Consider the following 22,620-nt stretch of genomic DNA (forward strand, 5'->3'; position numbering starts at 1 on the left):
GAACCTCATGCTGGCATCCTGTCAGCTGTGATATCTTCTACTTGTGGCCACTAGATTTAGCTGTGAGGTGCTGAGCACCTTCTATGGGTTCCTCAGAAATGCCAGCTATACAGATCAGAGCAGCTGAAGGAATTGGTGATGGGATTCGTAATGATAGCAACATTTTGGCTATTTTGTGAGCTGAGGAGCTGCACTCTGTTGACAACTACCACTATATTTCTTAATCTCTCTGGCCTTTTTTTTTTTTTTTTTATTTCTGGGTCAGCTTGCAGCTGTAGACATCTCTCAGGGAAAAGTCTGGAATGTATTTTCATTAATGGTCCAATTTTCCAAGTGTGGGTTGTTTTTTTTTGCAGCTCCTTATATCTGCATCCATCATAGCTTTTCATGGGCAGTACTGCCATAAAGCTTCATGAAAATAAAGAAAGCAATGTGGGAAACATTTGGAAACATTAATACTTAAACTGAAGAGTTTCATCTTCTTTTCATTCTGTATATTGTTATAGGTATAGTAATGATAATAATAAAAACCACATGATGTTGAAAAATGCGCTCATCACAGAAGGGCTCTAAACCAATGGGAATTATAAATGCCGAATGCCAGCTGCAGCCATTTTGTTTGTCATTGTGATTGATGTCTAAGTATTTTAAAGGCAGTGATGAGGCTGAGGTCCCTATATCACAGATTACATGATTCAGATAGCAAGATACAGATGCTAAATGAAAGACCAGATTTTAGCTGCTCACCCTGCATCAACCTTCTGTGTCCATATAGCTATTAAACCAGAGACTGAACTTAAAATCTTTGAAGATATCTTAATCTGAGATAATTGCTTTGGTTTTCCTCTGGAGTCAACAGAGAGAAATATGTTATGTTCAGCTGATAATTTGTGTCTTCCTAAAATGGGACCCTGGGATGTCAGATGCCATGCTCCCATTTTTACCTCTGACAGTAAGGAGGCCTGGGCATTTTAGCATAGGGGCGCCTGTCTAACTTTTGGCTGTGGGCAGCTGGACAAAACTCATTGCTCTAAAGGCAGGGATTTAACTTCTTTCTTTTACCCCCTTTTTCTTTTCTCACTTTCACTGTTTTTTTGTCTGGACATAGTGGTCTGCCAGCTCTTAAGGTACCTTGCTGCCTGCTGTTCAGTGTTGCCTTTGTTTAGGTCACAGAAAATGCAATGTTCAAATCATTTTACTTTTGCTGGATGGAAAAGTCTGTGTTAACTGGAAGGGCTCCACAGGAATCTGTCCTCATGAGTGAGGAATGTGACAAAGGCAAAACAAGTGTCAACTTTGCTCTCCCTCCTGGTTTTGGAGATTGTTTTATGATCATGTGGCATGATATTAAAGAAGGCACAGCACGGAATGACGACGAATAATGCACCCTCTTTGATCAGTTTGCCCAGGACTGACTTAATCAGATTTTGTGGCAGTCAAACTGTTACAGGTATTTGTGCAAAGTGGATGTTCATTATAATTAGTGTGATTATGCCACTCACAAGGAGTTCAACTAAGAATTCTGCCAACATGTGTTTGGAATATGGATTGCCCCTATTGCTGTACTTATACATTTAGACAACCTGGGGGTAAGTGCAAACATAAATGCATCCCTGTTTAGATGTATGCACTGCAGAAAAAGCCTGCACAGGTACAGCCAATCTTTCAGGACTCCCAGTTGCCAGTCAGCACCCTTCAGTTGTCTCTCGTGATAACTTATCATACATTTTAGTCTTAACACAAGACAAGCTTCCCCTTTTTTTCACTGTTCAATATTGTAGTAATGTTAATCATGCTAATAATATATCTGGTTTGATTTTCTTGTAGTTTGGAAGAATTAAAAAGCCTTCTGGAAAATGAGTATGAAAGAATTCCAAGACAAAGAGTAAGTACAAAGCATTGGAAAAGCCATGATTTGTGTTCTGTTAGCTAACATATAGAAACATCAATGAAAATGTCTACAGCTACAGTGTGTGTAGCTCTGGAGTTTATTTTAAATCTGAATACAAAGAGAAACCAAGGAGAGGCCATATTTTATTATTCAGCTGTTATAACTCTGGGGCTAGCAATAAACAACTGATTCAGAAAAGATCTGGATTTTCTGAAGTTTGCTCAAGAAAATTTTTTACTGTATTCAGCAAATGGATACTGCTAGTAAAGATGGCTGCAGGGTTTTGGTTCTACAGTGTAAGTGTGGAAAATACATTTATGGTTGTAAATCCTGATGAATAAATGTGGTTTTGTTGGAATTAAAATTCTGATGTTTGTTGATGGAAGAAACGTGTCTGGTAAAAAAATATGTTTCATACTTTGTTGTAATATGTTGTCATCAATGTTAATGATTCTCTAATATCACAAACCTGCAGAATACAGAAGGGAAAATAAAATTCATCTGATCTTTTCCTTCATTCTTAAAGGAAATAGAAAAGAAAATGAAACGGTTGAAAGACAATTGTGATGAGCTCTTCAAAGAAGTAGTTCAAAGGAAAGCAGAAATTAATGCAATTAAAGAAGATGTTTCATCCAAGCAAAAGCTGATGTTAGCAGATGAAAATGAAAAGGAGCAGCTCCTGGAGAAGCAGGCTGCTTTAAAAGTAACCCTAAATGAATTGTGTCTTGTCTATATCTCTGTGTGCATGTATGTGTATATGAGTGCCTGCTTCGGCCAAGGAAATGAATCCTCTGAATGACTGTCATTCCAAATTCATTAAATGGCATTTCACCATTTTTCAGTAGGCAAAAACCATGTTGCTCTGCCATATCCATTATCACTTCTACAGGAAATAAGAACAGTCATGGTTTTCATTAAAAAGTGGTTTCTCTAAAGACTTGTTTGATACATTGTATTATTGTAGGCTGGTCTAACAGAGACTCAGTTCCAAGTTAACACAGATTTATGCTGAGGATTTAAAAACATCAGCAGGTCTTTGGGATAACATGGTCAGGTGTATTAATAATATTCAAGCCTAATTTGTATCTTGCAAACATAATGAAATTATAACTATCAATGTCTAGTTTCAAAAGCTGCAATTCCCTGGGACAAGCTCAAGCAATTTGAAACTGTTACCTGGCTGTTTTCACAACAGCTCAAGGTGAATATTACATCTGTGAAATCTCATCAAATTTTGAGGCTATTAATCTAACCTTTCTGTTTTGTCACTAGGATGAGCTGGTTAAGATCCTCAGTGTTCCAACACATCTCAGAAAAGAAACTGAGAAGATGAATCAAAAAGAAAGGTATGCCCTTAACGAATAATTATCTCTGCATGATTTCATCCATTTGTTACAGAGATGGTTGAGTATCATTGTTGAGTGATCTTAGGATCAATGTTTAGAAAGAGCCCTTTATAATCCACTTAAAATGCATGTGCTGTGCTGGAAAAAATATCCTGTATGCTGTGAAACACTGTCTATTTAAGTACAACAAAGACATTGTAGAAGAAAGCTTAGTCAAAAATTGCTTAACCATCTTACTGTACTGTGTTACTGTATATCAGATCCGCTCAGTAGATTTGTAATGGAGAATTATGTTACCCTGGAGTCTGGCAATTAGGCTTTTTATAGTTTAGGGTCCTCAGTGCCTGTTCATCAGCTGATCTCTGTTGGCCTCAGTGAAAGCAGCAGCATTCACAACTGATGGTCTGGCCTGAGCTAAGTAATCATTCTCCTTTAATACAGCTATACCAGTTTATTAGTCAGACCTGCTTTGCTGTAAGCTCCTGATGTGAATTCTGGTCTCCAGTATTGCAACAGACAAAATGCAATGCAGTAGCCAGACTTTTCTTTCTCTCTCTTGTGTAGCTGAGTTTTCCCTACCGTGCAGCATTACGTGCTGCTTTCTGTGTGTAAAATCTAGTTAGCACTGTGCAGTTTCAGCCAGGTCAGTCACAGACCCCAGGAGTCCAATTGCTATCGAGATATCTGACCAGGCACAGGGTTACACTGAAGTTTTTGTGTTTGCTGCTCACAGTCCCTATTTGTAACATGGAAATTGTTTGAGCATGTTCAATTCCTCAGTTTTAAAACTTGCATAATAGTTTTTTTCTACATTTTCTTCACTGCTTAATGCAGCATAAATATAAAATCTTTTCCCTGTGGTGTTACAGAGAAGCAATTTCAAAAACTAGCAGAATTTGTAGATGAAGGGTTTAAATGAGACTTTATACTTGTGTCACATTGCAGAGTGAACTAACCCGAGTTCCCAGTCTTGGGAATTATGTTTAGAAGTGTCACACCCATGTCGTGTTGACGGAAATCAGTTTTCTAGAACTCTTTGGAATACTGTCATGTTGCTCAACTCATGTTAGTGCCACTCTACAATTTTATTGTTACACTATGTTAGCATCTGAAATTTTTCTCTGTATATAGTCCACTTGCAAACATACAGTGTAGATAGTTGTGGTGTTGAAATGATTTTGCATGTCCATGAAAACTGGCAGCTTGCATTTTTGCCATTTAAATATACAGGTGGAGCTGTTAATCCCTACTGTTCTGTTAAAATATATCCCCAGGGATGCAGAGAAGCAGAAAGATGCCCTTAATCACCAAATAGATGAGCTGAATGCCACTCTGAAAGCCATTGAAAAAAGGACTGAAGAGATTTTGCAAGAAAGAGGAGATGTAAGGAAAGAATTGCATGAGAAACAAATTTTGCTGGAAAGCAAAGAAAAAGAATGCATTGCTTTGACAAAATCCCTAGAAATCAGCAGAGAGAAGGAATCAGCAGTCCTATTAGACAGGTTAGAGGAGTAAACATAAACCATGTAGTATGAGTGAACAATTCTCTATTCTCCAAGACCTGTTTCTTTCTTCTGCTCTATTACTTATATTTTCAAGTTTCTATGCTGCAGTCAGCACAGATTAGAAATTATCAGGCTTGGTTTTGACTTCAGAATGTTTTGTACAGACTTTTGGAATCTGGGATCTGGCTTGAAGAAAGATATCAAAAAGAATAAGCATTTGATAAAATGCTGGGAGTGTGAAACTGGCTTTTGCTCTGATAGAGAAATCTTTTAGAAGGTCTCTTAATCCAGAGAAATTTTTAATTTTTGTGGGGTAACCCACAGAAAGTATATTGAACTGGGAGGGAAAAAAAACAAGTATTTAAGTGTTTTACTTTTCACTCACATACTCCAGTGGGGACTGACTAATTACCTTTCTAATATACCCCTGAATTATGAGGTTATATATACTTGGTCAAATAACCTGTTAGGTTGATTGAGTCAATGAAAGCTTCAAACCCTTCTTTGCAGAGGAAGATGTGTAGTTGTACTCATGGCCATGTGCTCTGTAACAATACCTTTTCCTACAAAGCTTTGTATTAAAGGGTAGGGACTCTTTAAACTGAAATAGTGAAGATGTAAAGAATCCCTCATGCTAAGAGGTGTGCTCTCATCTTTTAAATAATAATTTCTCTTCACTCTGGACTGTGAGACCTTATTGCTGTTATTAGGAGTATTATCATTGACTGCTGTATTTTTAGGTAATTTATGTGAGTAGTTTATGAGTTTCTCTTGCTGCTCAGCCATACTGATGCAGTACTTAAAACCTACTAAAATGATTGTGACTGCTTGTGTGTGTATTTTGGTCAGGTTACCTGCTTCTAAAATTCTGTGTTTGTCTCCACAGAGCAGCTCTGGAAGATAATTTAAAAACACGTGTCTTGGAGATAAGAAAGCAGCAGGATCTTTTCCTCCACAAGCAAACACAGAAAGACAGAGAACTGAGAAATTTAAAAAAGCTGGAGTTACAACTGAATGTGATTTATGATTCCTTGAAACAAGATAAGTCACAGCACGAAAGACTCAAATTGGAGGTCTGTATGAATGCATTGATCATAAGGATTCTAAATTTGCTTGCAAGAAATCTGTCTGTGAATTCTTTTGACTGGTTGTAAAAGGAGGAAGGGGAGAAGATCATTTTATGTCTTAGGCAGGTGAAAGTGTCAAGAGGGTTGCTACAACTGACAGAGAAGCATCTAGGTGCTCTGGCTGTAATAAAAATACTAGATGATCTCCAGAGGTCTCTTCCAACCCTTCCACTCTGTGATTCACTGAAGTTCTTCTGAAGTCATACATGTACTTATTAGTAATGTAAGCCCACCTGGAAGGAGAGAGGAAAGTTCTGTAAATACGCTAAAAAGTTTCACATTGAATTTTCTGAAATATTGACTAAAGGCCTGACTCATATTCCAGTCTTCGATCCTAAACCGCATATTGACTTTCTGTCCAGTATCAGCTAAGAGAATCTGGGAAATCATATTTCTTCCTGTGTTTCTATTGAAGAATTATTCCTGGAGGGAGAACCACAATTGTTCAAACCCATGTAATGCTCAAATTGAATGCCATAAGTCCCTGATGGCTCTGGTTCAGAGTCCTGGGTGAAATCCAAGCCCAACCCCTTCACATTGCAAAAGGGAGAGACCTGTAATGAGACCCCTAAAGGCTCGGTGCTAATACTAGGTTACCCTCTAGGCTTGGATGTGTTTTGCAAGTAGCATCATCATGAAGAATGAAGGAAAGAGAATGGCAGTAGGCGTAGAATTCTAAGCAGTATTTTACTCCAGAAGTTGCAGGATGCTACTCTAACACAAACAGGCTGGGCAATATCCTTATTTTAGCCCATCCTCCCACGCTCTGCATTTTCTCTGCTTCCTCTCATGGCTCTTTTAGAAGAGTAAATGTGAAACCATTGCTTCTTTGCAGCATGAGCTGTTCATATGCATTACTGGAGTGGAAATTCTGCTTGGCCTTTGCTAGCTTGAGACTGTTTGTTGAAGCCTTGGTAGCACACCTAGGAAGAGTTAAAATATTTTAAGTAGTTGAAGGTCCTTCAACTGCTTAGAAAGCTGGATTTCCATTTATCCATTGTGGCTCCAAGTGAAAAATTCACAAGAATTAATTGCTAGTATTAAAACAGTGTGCTTCCCCAAATTTCTCTTACTTTCAGTCATGTGCCAAGTGCAAAATAACTGGTTTCTAGAATAAGCTAATTACAGGAACACTTCCTTCAAATATGTTATTCTTCTCAGTAAGTTGTGAAAGATCGGCTCTTGCTAAACACCAATCTTCTGTGTGAAAGAGAATTGGCCGCTCTGGCTGCCACCAGCCTGGAACAGAGCCCCTTCTTCTGCTCCATGCATGCCTTCTCTTCAGCCAGGCCAATGCAGAGACAGCCAAAAGTGCCTGAGTTTAGTCATGTTTTGTGTTTATATGAGCTTTCTACTTTGAGACTCAAGAACTTAATGGCATCTGTAGAATCTCATCTTGAAACTGTGGAAATGCCTACTTCCAGATACTGCAGCCTTCCACACAGCAGAACTGGTAAACAGGGGTCCACAGAAGAGCCGTATTTATTCCTTCCACAAGAGTGGAAGTTACATCCTTAGAATAGGTTTTATTGACCTTTCAGCAAACCTAAGTCAAATCAAATCTCAGAGCTGGCAGCTGAAACCTAAGTAACTCTGCAGTTTGACCTTTACTGTGCCTCTTGTTTCCCTTTCTCTAATGCAGGTGAACATCCAGCTTTATAATATTATTTAATATAAATGCAAACCATCTCATTAGCTATATTGAGTGATAGTGTTTGGCAGTCCTAACATGTGGTTGAGATGTGGGAGCGATCCCATGGGGTTGCATGTATCCTCTTTGAATAGCTTCCAGACATGTGATTCAATGTCATATTTTCCCCACCTGTATGAATGTGCAACATCTGCCTGCATACTTAGCCTGCTGTGTTTATTTATTGAAGAATTCCTAAGTTTAAATCTAAGAAATTACAGTATCACAGTATCGCCAGGGTTGGAAGAGACCTCAAGGATCATCAAGTCCAACCTGTCACCACAGACCCATGACTAGACCATGGCACCAAGTGCCACGTCTTGAACACCTCCAGGGACAGTGACTCCACCACCTCCCTGGGCAGCACATTCCAATGACCAATGATTCTCTCGGAGAAGAACTTTCTCCTCACCTCAAGCCTAAACTTCCCCTGGTGCAGCTTGAGACCGTGTCCCCTTGTTCTGGTGCTGGTTGCCTGGGGGAAGAGACCAACCCCTTCCTGGCTACAACCACCCTTCAGGTAGTTGTAGAGGGCAATGAGGTCACCCCTGAGCCTCCTCATGGAAATTAGTCCATGTGAGGCTGATACAACTTTTTGCCTTACAAGTTTTGTCAGGCAAGTAGTGGTGGTGGGATTGTTCAGATTGTAGGATGGCTCAGGTTGGAAGGTACCTCAGAGGTCATCTACTTCAACTTCCCCACCCTGGCCAGGGACACCTCTCAACTAGACTTGGCTGCTCAAGGCCTCATCCAGCCTGGCCTTGAACACCCCCAGGGAGGAAGCATCCACAACATCCCTGGGCAACCAATTCTAGAGTCTCCCACCCTCATTGCAGAACTTCTTCCTAAGATCCAGCCTAAACCTACTGTCCCTCAGCTTCAAACCATTTTCCCTTGTTCTATTGCTAAACACCCTTATGAAAAGTGCCTCTGCAGCCTTCCTGTACGATCCCTTCAGATATTGGAAGGCAGCTCTAAGGTCCCCCCCAGGAGATTTCTTCTCCAGGTTTAACACCCTCAGTTTCTTCAGCCTGTCCTCACAGCAGAGGTGCTCCAGACCCTGGACCGTCTTTGTGACCCTCCTCTAGACTCACTACAGCAGCTCTGTGTCATTCTTATGATGGGGACACCAGAACTGGATGCAGTATTCAAGGTCTCACAAGATGATAGATTTCAGTTAGAACATAGTTTCTAATGTGTCCTCCTATGTGCACTCCATTATAAAATCTGATTGAATAAAGAAATTTTCCCAAGAAAAAATAATACATGGCTGTTTATGGTGTTAGTTTTGACTTCCTAGAGTCTAAGGATGAAACATCAAAATCTTTACTTTAATAACAAATCCCATGAAATAGAACAAATCTACACAGATGTGAAATGCTGTCTGTATTAAAATCTGTGTAAGGTCAGAAAAATCCTCTGTGAGTTTGGAAGGTGAGTCTTAGTGATCTTTACTTTTTTTAATGACTGTTTAGATGCTAACAAATACAGCTCCTAGAAATTCAGTGCTTAAACTGGGCTCTGTGAAGTTTAGCCTTTATAGTTATATTTTTAAAATACATTAAAAAAAAGAGAAATGTGGATATATTGCTGAGGAACTCTACTCAGCAAACACCTCTTGGACTAGTTAGGGTAGCAAGACAAAATTAATTTCTTCCTTTGTGTAACTGCTTCAAATATATGACCTACAGTTTGCATTTTTTTTACATCTCTGTTAGCAACACTCAGTGTGCTTGGTTTGTGTTTGCAGGTAGAAACTCTCTCTAAAAGTAATGGAGTTTTGTTGGAAAGACGCCGAGAGCTGCAGAAAGAAGTGGAAGTGACCAAGATACGTTTAGCTGAGCAGGTGCTGAGTTCTGTTTTCTCATACTTTGTCACTGTAGTGGTTGAGTTTCAGTCATGAGAATAAAGGGACTGTTTGAAGAAAAAAGGGCGAGAGTTTGTAGCTGCAGCTTTCTGGTTAGAAAGTGTGATGGTGTTTGTTCTGTTTTAAAGACCACTTCTTTGTCATGTTTCAAATACATCTTTTGGTGCTACTGGTCACATATTGAAAGGTAGAAAGCAAATTTACTTTCTAGGTTAAGTCTTTCTGGGTATAATTGATGACATTTGAACTAGAAAAACAATAGCTGTAAGTTTCCTTGGGATATGGCACAATGTGCTGCTGAAACAAGGACAATTCAGTATCCATACACTACACTTTAATCTCCAGAGTTTTGTCATTTGTGGGTGTCTCTCCCCATTGTGTATGTATCAGCACAGCCATGTATTGTGTGGGAATGCAGCTGTCTGCATTATGAGAATGTTAGCACTTGCCTCTGCTATAAGTGACTATAAGAAGTAATGTATTTCAGACATATTTCATCTTAAGCTCATACCTCCTTAGCTTCTTTCTCTTACATCAGTTTTGTTTGTGCTGTCTTTGAATTCATTAGCATTATCAGATGACATTCAGCTCTGTTTGAACACATAACTATTTGTGTGTGGCTGATGTATCTGGCATGCCACCATAGTCCATGGAGCCTGGGAAGCCATCCCCACACCTCCTAAAGAGGTTAGCATACACTGGGTACAACAAATAACTCTTCAGAGTTCTCTGGCTGTACTGACTGACTCTCCAACAATTCCAGTGACTAGTTATGTTACTCTGTGTTCAATGTCTAAATTTGGTCTCTTAATGTGAAAGCCTAGTGTCATATATTGTGTAGTTAAGAACTGACAGCAAGCTTACTTTAAGATTACACAGCCATAAGGGACCATCCTGCCCAATGTTCTGACATTATTATAAGGATTGTGCATGGCCTTTCAGCTGGAATGTTAAAGCAATACTCCCTTTTTAACAATATCTCTGTACTCTGGGTTTATACATACTTGGCAGATAAACCCAAAGCATTTCTGACTTCAGGTGTGCCAACATTGCTGCATCAATGTGTAAGGAATTGAATTGAATTTCCTTTAGGAAACCATGTCAGATATGGATGCCCAGGTGTTAAAAGAATGTATTGCTGAAGAGAGCCAGCTTTTCCGAGAGCAGGAAAAACACAGACATGAGTTATCCAGACTTGTTCATCTGACCAAGCTCAGAGTTGAAGAGAGGGAAAAGAAATCCAGGGATGTTCAGAAAGCACGGGTAAAATCTCATATGACTGTAAGATTCTCATAAAGTGAAAGGTGACATATGGGCAAATTGAATTACGAGTGAGGAGAGCCTCACGGACTGCCATTTCCCACTTACCTTTTGAAGTTCCATCACAACCTAGGAAGATCACAATACTGTGCTGTTTCATTGGTAATTTATGATGAAGTGCAAGAGCATGTTAAAATATAATGCCAGAACTGAAATAAGGTAGCTGCAACCCAACGTGCACCAGCTTTTTGCATATCAGTCTCCTCTTCCTGCTAGCAGTAGGAGGTGAGAAGAGGCCTGTCCTTTGAAGGTTAATGGCATGGGGTATTAAAGACTGAACACAACAGAAAACAAAAGGTTCAGAGCCGTAACAGAATGAAAATGTACTGCTCCATTCATCAGTGATTACTTAAAAGCCAGTGTAGCAGGTTGAGAGAGAAGGCCTAGCTCTCCCTCCCCCACAAAGAGGAAAAAAAACCACAGCTAACTCAGTCGGAAAAAGCAAAAGGGATGCTATATTTACAAGCAATGTGAAAATGCAGGTTATTTATACCCAATATATACAGTACTTACAATATATATACAGCAAAGAAAAAAATAGAGGAACAAAATTCCCTCCTCTGGACAGAGGAGGGTTCCCCGCCCTGTACCCCACTCTCTCCTCCTACCTCCCTTTTTTTCCCAAAAAGGATTAGAGAGAGAAAAAGGCAGTTATTAAGGAAGAGGCCTTCAAGCACATGCAGGATTAATGCTTATCTTATCCAAGGTCACTCTGGCTAGGTGCCCAGAAGCAGGCAAGCTGGAAAGGGAGAAGGAAAGGAACGAACTGAGAAAAATTCCAACTGCACTAAAACTTAAAGCTGTGTTCTACCAATCTACCAATGACATTTGTTTAGACTTGTCTTTGTTTACAAATATTCAGCCAGAGTGTCCCAGCACTGTCCCTTTCTTAAAGGCACAGCTTCAAACGGTCACAGCCAGAAAAGGGTAAAAAAGAAATCTTGTTTGAAAAGGTTCTGTTTCAGTGGTGCACGTGCCAAATCATTATGTTGTGATGGAACTGAGAGGCTGAGTAACAGAGAGAAGAACTCCAGATACAAGGGACTAAGCATTTTATGATTGTAGCACCTAATGTCTACATTAAGAACAGTTGTTGTAAGCTTAATATACCTAGAAAAAACTGTGTTCTGAAATGCTGTTATGATAGAAGCATTTTGCTATAGAGAAAGTTCTTAGAATAATCTCACCTTGCTGTCTTTTCCTTGTCTAAGAGGAATAGCTACTCTGAAAACTTTTTTTGAGGTGTTTCTTTGACACATCTGAAGTGCTCACTGATGTCTATTTACATTTCAGGTGCAAATCCAACATATTATTAAAGAAATAAAAAGAAAGGATCTTGAAATAAGAGACTATAAAATGAGGAAAAGAGAAATTCAAAAGCAGTAAGACAATAATAATCATACATTAGCTAAAAAGAATTTGTAGCCAATGTATAAAATTTTAATAATTTTGTTCACACTTGTCATTTCTTCAGACTCCAAGGATTTGCTAAAATGTGTGATGCTATCCAAAAGGAAAGGAACAAATGTATAAATTTGGTGCATGCTTATCAGCACAAAGCAAGTGAAATTAGAAACCAGATAAAATTGCTGGGAAATGAAATGGAAAATTTGAGGAGTATTGTTCTAACCAAAGAAAGGTGAGTTTTAAGTAAACTATAGAGCACAATTATGGAAATGTAAGATTAGAAAAAATCTTAAGAGATAATCTAGTCCAACTGGAGCTATGCCTGTACCATCCTTGATAGTAATTATCATGGAAAATGGTAATTTTCTTTCCTGTGTGAACTTTGTGATACATTGTTTTGTAAACAATACACTTGTAGATCACAGAATCACAGAATTGCAGGGGCTGGAACAGACCTTGAAAAGTTGTCCAGTCTAACCCCCTAGCACTTATAAAAGATCACACAGCAACACATCCAGGTGGGTTTTGAGTATCCCCAGAGAGGGAGACTCCACAACCCGCCCTGGGCAGCCTGTTCCAGTGTTCTGTCACCCTCACGGTGAAAAAATCTTTCCTCATGTTTACATGGAACTTCCTATGCCTCAGCTTCCACCCATTGCCCCTTGTCCTGTCATTGGGCACCACTGAGAAGAGCCTGACTCCATCCTCTCGGGACTCACTCTTTACGTATTTATAAACGTTGATGAGGTCACCTCTCAGTCTCCTCTAAGCTAAAGAGCCCCAGCTCCCTCAGGCTCTCCTCATACAGAAGATATTCTACTCCCTCAATCATCCTCATGGCTCTGCACTGGACTCCCTCAAGCAGCTCACTGTCTTTTCTGAACTGAGAGGCCCAGAACTTTGAATTGCAATCAAACAAGTATTTAAATGCCACTCTTCAAATAGAGGGGAACAATTTCTACACATTAGGACCACAGTTTATGCTTCTGCTCTTGAACTTCATTTCTCGGGTCCACTTGGACTACCCCATGGAGAAGAAAAGAGCTAGTGCAGGGCTCCATTTGTGCTTTAGGGCCACAATCCAGTTCTCCTCAAGCTGGAAAGAGCTTGCAGACAAAAGCTGTTCTCAGAGTCTTTCTCCCTCTTGTAGTTCTTCTGTGAAGCAGAGTGACATTTTGTGTATTTAAGAAATTAGTTTAAGATCTGCTGTTAGTTGCTGAAAATGCTTTCAAATTTAAAAGACTGAAAACCTTCCTACTTTTCTGTTATGTTAAAGAAAATTGCAGAAACTACACCTGAAGAATAAAAATAATGCAGCAATTATAGACAGTCTCAAAAGTGATTGTGGCAAAATTGTACAGATCATGCATGAGATGAAAGAAAAGGAGCAGCAACAGTGTCTGGAGCTTGAGAAATTTACCAGCGTAGTCACACACATTGAAGATGAAATTGTGCAGCAATGCAACCAATATGAAAGGGCTATTCAACAACAAAGAAACAGGTAGGAGTGGAAATTTTATCTCATATAGTGTTTAATTTTGACACTGATAAATCAACAATAGTTCTCAATTTACAAGCACTCCAAATTGGGAATACTAAAAGGCTGCCTCGCTGCAGTCTACTGGCTAAACAGTCATCTGGCTCAGTGCAATGTCAGTGATGCTTTGCATTACACAGACTTTATCTTGATTGGTGAAGGTGTTCATCCTTCAGAACTACTATTAAAATAGATAGGGTGCCTTGGCTACTGCCTGGTTGAGAACCTCAGCCTCTTGCTGCCATTTCTGTGCAAATGACGTATAAAAACAACAGAGATGTAAATATCCCTGATCATAATCATTAAACCATTCTTAAATTAATTCTGTGGAAGGCCAAAAGAGCTTTCCAAATCAAATGAGAGACTAGAGTAACCTTTGCAATTGTTTATTGTTATCACATATTTAGAACATATCACAGATTTAGAACATTGTCATGATATTAAACGAGAGTTGTGAAAGCTTTGTGCATTTTCCTGGATTATTGCTGTCTTTGGTCACCAGTTATGTTCTTGAATGGAATATACTGAATATAAGCTGAATGTGAGTCAAATTGTTTAAATTTTTGCCCTTTTATTTTGGGTTTATTGTAGTGGTCTTCTGCTGAGAGAGCGAGAAGAAGAACTATGCATCTTATATGAAAAAGTAAACACGCAAGAGCTGCTCTGTAGGAATGGAGATCTTGAGATGCAAGCTATGGATGAAAGGATCAGATTGCTGAAGTTGAAGGTAGCTGAGAAGAAGAGACAGATTAAATTGTGGTTCAAAACACTGCCAGTGAAGAATGCCCTGGATGCACAGCTGGTGGTACTTCAGATACAGGTTGGTGGCAAATAAAACCTTGTTTGTTTTGTTTGTATTTTTCTGTATTTTAAGGCTTAACATAATTGCACAGCAAAAAAAAATGTCTGGATGCAGGAGGTATTTTCAAACAAAGGTCAGCAATACACCTGTCTAGCAAACCACTGATATAAGTTTTTAACTTCAGATCTGTGAGTTTCTACACTTATGGGTAATTGGCTGATGCCCTTTGCTGTGTGTATGCCAGATGCTTCCTGGGCATGGAATCTCAGCTAATGCTCCCCACAGCCTGAAATGTCAGCATGACTAAGATGGAGAATGGGAGTCATGGGGAAAAAATGGGAATGTAGATGAAATCTGTTAAAAGTGTATTGATGGGGTAGGTGGAGGGGTGGAAGATCTACTTAGCTCTTCAAATTTCGAAAATAATAACGCAATTCACACTTGACCCTGAGCCTGCTCTGCTGCCTACAATGATATAATCCACATAGATTTTCTCCTACATAACACCAGTGTAAGTTGTAGTTCTAGTTACAACATGACATTAAGCAAAGTGCAGTGTTTGGGACATTCTTTCCTTGCTTTCTGAAATGGCTCATTTACTTTTGACCTTCTCTCCAGATGGAATTTTTTTCCATACATATTCTGTTAATGTCTGCACAAAATCATAAATGAGACTGTACCACTGCCTTTCATAATCACATCCATGGGAGCTGTGACTCACTGTTAGATAGTGCTAGCACTATTCTGGTACTTCTGGTCTTATAAAGAAGTTGTATGTTCTGCTGAAAGAGTAAGATGTTGGACAATACCTTATGCAAGTCATACCCCAAAGAACTTGGCATTGCCATTACAGATTTAAATGATGAACAGGGGCAGTATGAAAAACATACAGTAACTAAAGACAACTAGAAGAGAGAGATTTTCAGGTAAGATTTAGAATGAGACTGAGTCAAATACAGTGACAAAAAGCAGATGAGTTTTGTGGACTAACAATCAGTCATAAAGCTTTGCAGTGCTTGTTCTGCATTCTTAAAACTTTCTTGTTTGTGATGATGGATCATGTGAAGCCTAAAACCACTCATAAAAGGAGGATAGTGTTACAGCCGCTTTAAAGCTCGTTGCAATATTGACATGGTTTAAAAAGTAGAAAAATACAAAGTGGTGAGATATTGCACATGGAGTAGTATTAACAAATGTTCCCAAGGCAGAAATTTTCCAGTGAACAATGGCAAATAACAAGTTACCAGCCTTTAAAATAACTAGATACTGTGGTTATTGAACATTGCATGGTTCAACCCGGCCATTAACCCAGCCAGTTCTTTCTAGCATTCATATTCTTCCCCTACCAACAGTCATTAAAGCTAGTGAGAAACAGCTTCAAATTATCTGGCTTTATCTTTGTGCTTTAAGTAAAACAATGCTAACTTGTGTACTGATTACAGATTTGCCCCATGGTGAAATCTGTCTCATGTTCTGTTCAGGTATGAGTTGCAAGGGGTCTTACAAGACTTTGACTTGATATGGTGAACACAGCTCCAAATCACTTGTTCCGTCTATGAAACCAACCTCACACCTTGAGTACTGTGTCCATTTCTCAGTTTAGGAAAGATGTTGAGTTGCTGGAACGTGTCCATAGAAGTGCAACAAAGCTGGTGAGGGGTCTGGAGCACAAGTCCTAGGAGAAGAGGCTGAGGGAGCTGGGGTTGCTTAGCCTGGAGAAGAGGAGGCTCAGGGGAGACCTTATTGCTGTCTACAACTACGTGAAGGGAGGTTGTAGCCGGGTCGGGGTTGGTCTCTTCTCCCAGGCAACCAGCACCAGAACAAGAGGACACAGTCTCAAGCTGCACCAGGGGAGGTTTAGGCTGGATGTTAGGAAGAAATTCTTCACAGAAAGAGTGATTGGCCACTGGAATATGCTGCCCAGGGAGGTGGTGGAGTCACCATCACTGGAGGTGTTTAGGAAGAGACTGGATGGGGCGCTTGGTGCCATGATTTAGTTGATTAGATAGTGTTGGATGATAGGTTGGACTCTATGATCTCAAAGGTCTTTTCCAACCTAGTTAATTATTCTATTCTATTCTATTCTATTCTATTCTATTCTATTCTATTCTATTCTATTCTATTCTATTCTATTCTATTCTCTGAAGCCAAGCGGAAATCTGAAGAAATTGTAACAGGAGCTCCTTTTGTACTACCATTAGTCTATCTTTCAATTTAGCTAATTATGAATGTGCAGACAGCTGAACAGTGCACCACAGAACCCCAGTTTCTGTCAAGGGGCCCACAGATGTCCTTTCATGCAGATAGGAAATCTCATTTCTGAGTTTTTCTCTTCATTTTTTAACCCTACTGTTGTGACCTTGTGTAAGAGCCAGCATGCCAACCTTAACTTTCTGTTGGGAGTGGGTAGTTGAACAAGTTCTATTAGTGGCAAGAATTGGATGCCTTAGCCTCCAGAGGGAGATCCTGACACCTGTACTTAGGGAGCGCAATATTCCTTTTGGAGGTCTTTATTCTCTCACCTCATCAGTGGTATGGGAAACTTTGAATCATAAGAGTGCTTCAAAAGGCATCTACAATTAAAATACAGTTTAGATCATCTGAATTAGGCTGAATCCCATACCTGTACCTCTTACATTTTCTTCTTCACTTTACTTACCCTTCCTGTCTCCTTAAATCTTTGGTATTGTTCACGTTTTGCCATCTTATTCCAATATTTTTTTTTTCCCCTGCTCTCCTGCATTTCCCACCCTTCCCATTACCCCAGACCTTTCTTTCTTTTTCTCACTCCACAGGTGAATTTAACGTTCTAGTACTAAATGCTGAAGGATTTTTCCAACAACAGATATACATAATTGGTAATACTTCAAACATATAGAGAGATCTGAAAGGAAAACAAGATTCAGCCTTACAAAATAGAAAAGATTTCAGTATTTGTTGCTTGCACTTGAGATATTTTGACTCTTACAGAGACACTGTTTGAATCTAAGTCCCAGTATTCTCACCACATGCTTTAATCAGCAATAGGCTGCAGAAGCTGCACCCCTGTCTGGGTGGCTGTGGTACCCTACTGCAAAAGCACAGCTCAGGGCTGTGTGCCAATTCAGACAGAACAAAAATGTCACCTGGGACTCCTCTATTCCACATGAGCTGCTTGATCACCAGCCTGATGCATGTTCCACCAATGTGCTTTTCAGCAGAACTTGCATACTTCCCCAAGAGAGCAGAGCATGGGTGAGTAGGCTTCAGCTAGGGAATACTAGTGAAATTTCTGAAAATAGTGAAATGCAAAAGTGCTAATAACATGGACTAGGTATTCCCGTTACTGTGAATGTAAAACATTACAATCATAAATACTTACAGGTACTTCCTTTATCTAGCACAAAAACCGCCTAGTGAGATCCTAAAGTGGTTTTCTCTGGTCATGAAACTATGTAACTTTTAATTGGGGCTGCACAGCAGGGAACTGTTCCTGCTGGCTGAAGTGACCTGTGAAAACTAATCTGCCTTCATGCATCAATGAGAAATGCTTAGCATTAATCATTAATTAGTTCAACACTGCTGAGCTGTCAAGATGCTGTATATGGAACTTCAGTGCCTCAGAGTTCAGCTAGCATAAAGGCACCAACCATTTATTTGAGGCATTTGGCCAAGTTTTACTACAACTCCAGACTACATTATCCCAACCACAGAAAAATGGGCCTAGTAGAGAGGTAGAGAGTTCATCCAGGCAGTCCTGCTCCTGCTCCAGCAACAGATTGCCTGTCATTGCTAAGGGTTAAGCCATGCTTTCAAGCCATCACCCAGTCCCTCAGCAAGCTATCCTAGTCCTTTCTTAAGAGTGGAAGGATTTTCTTAACCTTTATCCTGGATCTTTCCTGCTGCATTGATTTGTATTCTATCTACCAGTGACATGATAAATGGATCATTCTCTTTCTTGTTAATGGAAGAAAGTTAATCATCTACCTCTCCCATCCTTTTCCTGTTTCAATTAATCAGCCCTTACAGATTTTTCTTACATCATTCTCTTTCAATATTTCCTTTATTTCTGGGAACTTGGTCATTATTTTTCTTGAGGTGCAGTGTCTAATAGCATTAGCTGAGAGTGAGAGAATTCATTCAGGCATCTTGCAGGTTATATTGATGTTTTTGTGCGCAGATAGGATGGGAGCCTTTCTTGCAAGGTGCCATATTGGTTCTGCATGTAGCAACCAGAGCCTTCTCTGAAGAAAGTCTATCTGATCAGATGGCCTCAAGTCTATATTTGTACAGGTAATTTTTCCTGCCTACATGTACCTTGCATTTGTTATTGGATATTATCCCTTTTGTTCAGGACAGGGTAATTCTGAATCTTCTCCTCCAAAAAGGGTTTGCAGTCTGTTTCAGCTTAATCTCATTCTGCTGATACAGTACTTTAATTTTCATCAAGAATCCATTTCCTTACCTTGTGTATGTGTCATATGAAACAATATTGAAGCTATGTAAAAATTCAGATGTATTATTTGTCATCCTCAGACCTGTTAAATTATCATTGTAGGAAGTGGGTTTGGTGTGGCACGACTCAACATACTTGTGTTGGCTGTGACTCCTATTCTTTTCCTTTTCTAGCTGCCTACAAAGCAAGCTGAATGATTTCTTCCAGATTTGTTCTCCAAAAAAACAAAGTTTTCTGTGGTTCCATAGCTTCTTTCCCCTGCTATTTTTAAAAGCAGTTATGATGTCTGCCCTAATGCCCTGCAGACCTCACCTGCCTTCTCTGGCATTTCCAAAATAAGCACCAGATCTCCACCTATTCAGAGCAGTTCCTTTGTCTTGGCATGCACTCCTTCTTGTCTGTCCATCCTTCAAGAATGCCTCTGGACTGATTACCTTCAGATATAGAAAGCCCTTCTGGCAGGGCCTTTTCTCATCATCTCTATCAAATCCACTCCAAGATTGGGGCCTTGTTTTTAAGACTTAGAGTCTCTCAGAAGTGAGATAAAGTCTGTCCAAGGAAAACACCACAAACAGGAGACAATAAAGATACATATGGTCAGATCCCTGACACAGACACAGCAGTGTGCTTATCTCTAATTGTGCTTTGCTTTCTGGACTTACAGATTAGCCTGCATCTAATCACTCCTGATTCACAGTGTATTGAAAACCAAGAAACGAAGCCCAATGTTTAACATGAAGCTTTTTATGTCAGCTGGGTTAATTTACTATCTTGGACAGTGGTTTTGCTACAGGAGTCCTTCTTCTCTAATGTAACTATTCAATCATGCAAAAATTGACTTGGTGACTTGTGCCTAGTCTCATTAAGGTATTATTGCCTCCAGCAAGGCATTTTAAGCTGAGTTAGTGGTTATCTGGGTGGCCCCAGATAGGAAACGTCACTGGAAGCATAGCTGCATCCTGTTGTTTGTGCTGGTCCTGCTCTTACATTCATGCGCTCCATGTATTATTGGTCTTGTGGCTTAGTTGTTTATAATTCCATTCAACCTTTCAGTACTGTGGTGGGTTGAAATTACCCCCCAACTAATTTGGAGAAACTACCCCCCAAAATAAATTGCCAGACCATCTCAGTTTAGGGTGGAAGCAAATGAAGCTATATTTACAAGCAAAATGCAATCTAGAAATATGAAATGCAATGACTGTGTACAAAATATACATTATATAGGGGACCCATTCACCTCCTCCCCCACTCCCTCCCTCCTTCCCATTACCTCACACAGCAGTCAAAACAAAGATATCCTGGCAAGGCCACAGGAGAGAGAAGGGTGCAAGCAGAAGTGACAAAAGAAGAGAAGAGAGAAAGAGCTGGTTATGTCTCTCTCTGTATTCCCATTAGCAATCCAATGAATTATATAGACTTGATCATTATTTTCCTTTTACATCCAGTGGTAATTTATTTTACTTCTTTGCAGTCATGGACTAGGCTTAAGTTCTCCCTTCAAACTGTAACAAGTACCTAGCTGGCAGTCACTGTAAACTGAGTCATGACATGACAAGGAAATCTTTCATTACAGTTATTTAAGGTTTTTACTTTGCCTGCTCTCAGACAAAACATGAAAGAAGGAGCTTCATGAGGCTTCTTTTAACAGAAAAAGAAGTGTTTAAGACAAGTGTTCACCCAAGATCTGTCAGTTTTCCCTTTGCCAGTTAAACATGACTTGATAATTCCCAGTGACAAACCCCATCCCGGTAGCAACATGTAAACATTTACTTTGTCTTTCTGGTGACTGCTCCTAAGAGCCACTGACCACTTGTTTCCTTAACAATATCATCACCTGCATTTGACAGCATTTAGATCAACTTGTTTGGGTCATGGTAGGTTAGCACTAATAGATTAAGGTTGGAACGACAATGTACTGACAGATGTTCAGGTGCATATCAAAGCACAAAACCTCAGCACTGTCAGTCTTGCAAATCCAAACATGAAGAAATGGGCCCAGTCACTTCTTCAGTGGGTATTTACACAAAGCACCGGTGTCCATCTGGTGTATTCTGGAAAGTATTATTCCATGGGAAACTCTCACATCAGAAAGGTCAGGGAACACCTGCCTCTCTGGGTCCCAAGAGCACCACATAGCTCACTGCCACCACTGAGTCACTTCAGGACACATGCCTGAGAACTTTAACACTGAAAAGCTGGATGCCTGTAGGGATGAGAGCTTTACTGCTAACCAGCAGGGAAGTGAGACTTTCAGATTTGATTTGCAACCAGTGTCAGGCACTTGCATCCTTCCTACATCCCTAAATAGATCTTGTGGGTACAATAGAAGATTGTAGGGAATAAAAGAAAATTTCCACCTCAAACAGTCTGTTCTGGAGGATAAAGAAGGAGCCTGTGGAAAAAGCAGCAGGTGGGACTGAATTTCTGGCAGACAGCAGGGTTTTCCTATGCCCTGCAAGTACAACACTGTAGTTCCTTGAAAGAAAAAAAAAATAAAAAGGCTCATTAACTTCTGTGGTATCCTCCCTCCTTCCTAGTGCAAGGACACCTTGTCTGTTAAAGTCTGCAGGATCAAGATCTGGGGGTGAGTTAGGTGGGGATTCTCAGAGGACCCCCAGGTGCTTTCCATCCAGGCCACCCAGGAGAAGGTGAAGGTAATCAGGCCTCAAGACAGCCTTTTCCTGACCTACCAAACATGTTCAGCATGTAATAATCATCTTGTGGTCTAGGACTCTTGTCATGATACCTAGTGACTCAGAAAAGCCTCTTCTGGGTCGCTGAGTTAGTAATACACAATTACAGATGGTTGTGCTGCACATGGAGAAGGGCTCAAAGGAACAAGTGTGCAAAACATCTAAAACACTAGTAAGATGAAGCTGATTTATGTTAGTGCACTCTGTAGATGACCTTTTGGGACAGTCTCCTGCTTTTCAAACTGTCATTCACTAGCAGTAGGACAGCATTATGGCAGACAGCCATCTCCGGTTTTGTAGGGAAATGGTTCCTAATGTTTGACCAGAATCATTTTGCTTAGTCCTACACTGCCCAATCACCCCAAGCATCTCCCAGCAAGGCTGGAGTCCCACTTCCAAGTCCAGGTGTTGGCTGTGCAGCCACCCCAGCTATGTTTGTGCAGTTCTCCTGCTGTAGGTCAGACACATGGAGACCATCCCTCTCTTGTCACCCAGTAACAGCAAAGCTTTGGGCTTTTTGGCTGGAAAAATAACTGTGGTGTCTTTCTGTTTGCTAGCATTCCCAGTGCAAGGACAGGATTAAACACATGGAGGACATCTTGGCTGAGCCCACAAATGAGCGTAGAAAGCGAGACTTGAGAGGGAAGGACCCATCTCCTCCTGAGCTGATAAAAAAGATTGAGCAGGTAACATTACTTCTCACTTTCCACAATCAAATATTGGATTTTTAGAAATACACTTTCTGTGATAACAAATTGCTAATAAAGCTGTCCTCTTGCAGCTGGCTGTGAGCTGTTTCACCTCTGCAGGGGCTGTGAGCAGGAGGCAGTCCTACTGCCCTCTTAGCATAGTCTTCATACATGACAGAATCAAACAAACATCTATCTTCTGGCTGGACTGCTTTGTTTCCACAGTAAACAGGGATCCACAGAAGTGCATGGAAAGCTGCATGGAAGTGGCAGCTAGGCCAGCCAAGCAGCTGCACACCTGACTGCACCAT

The 22,620-nt window shown here is 40.2% G+C and overlaps 1 protein-coding gene across 9 annotated transcripts in view; it reads left to right on the forward strand.

The window, feature by feature from the left end:
- The window catches only part of CCDC146 (coiled-coil domain containing 146), a 105,984-nt gene that overhangs the window by 41,039 nt on the left and 42,325 nt on the right, over positions 1-22,620 (forward strand). For 7 of the 9 annotated variants that reach the window (XR_010990947.1, XR_010990946.1, XR_010990945.1 and 4 more), the window contains exons 5-16: positions 1,828-1,885; positions 2,418-2,594; positions 3,164-3,237; positions 4,512-4,739; positions 5,629-5,815; positions 9,310-9,405; positions 10,519-10,689; positions 12,040-12,128; positions 12,221-12,385; positions 13,430-13,654; positions 14,282-14,510; positions 22,178-22,306. Coding sequence is in view for 6 of the 9 variants with exons in the window: in XM_068167357.1 (XP_068023458.1) it covers positions 1,828-1,885; positions 2,418-2,594; positions 3,164-3,237; positions 4,512-4,739; positions 5,629-5,815; positions 9,310-9,405; positions 10,519-10,689; positions 12,040-12,128; positions 12,221-12,385; positions 13,430-13,654; positions 14,282-14,510; positions 22,178-22,306 (1,828 nt within the window). In the remaining 3 variants the exon portion in view is untranslated. The remainder of the gene's footprint in view (positions 1-1,827; positions 1,886-2,417; positions 2,595-3,163; positions 3,238-4,511; positions 4,740-5,628; positions 5,816-9,309; positions 9,406-10,518; positions 10,690-12,039; positions 12,129-12,220; positions 12,386-13,429; positions 13,655-14,281; positions 14,511-22,177; positions 22,307-22,620) is intronic. The other 2 variants (XM_068167349.1, XM_068167365.1) reach the window with 2 other exon arrangements.

Source organism: Melanerpes formicivorus, unplaced genomic scaffold, assembly GCF_026170545.1.
Source record: "Melanerpes formicivorus ecotype bairdi unplaced genomic scaffold, bMelFor1.0.p_v2 SCAF_3, whole genome shotgun sequence".
Taxonomy (NCBI): domain Eukaryota; kingdom Metazoa; phylum Chordata; class Aves; order Piciformes; family Picidae; genus Melanerpes; species Melanerpes formicivorus.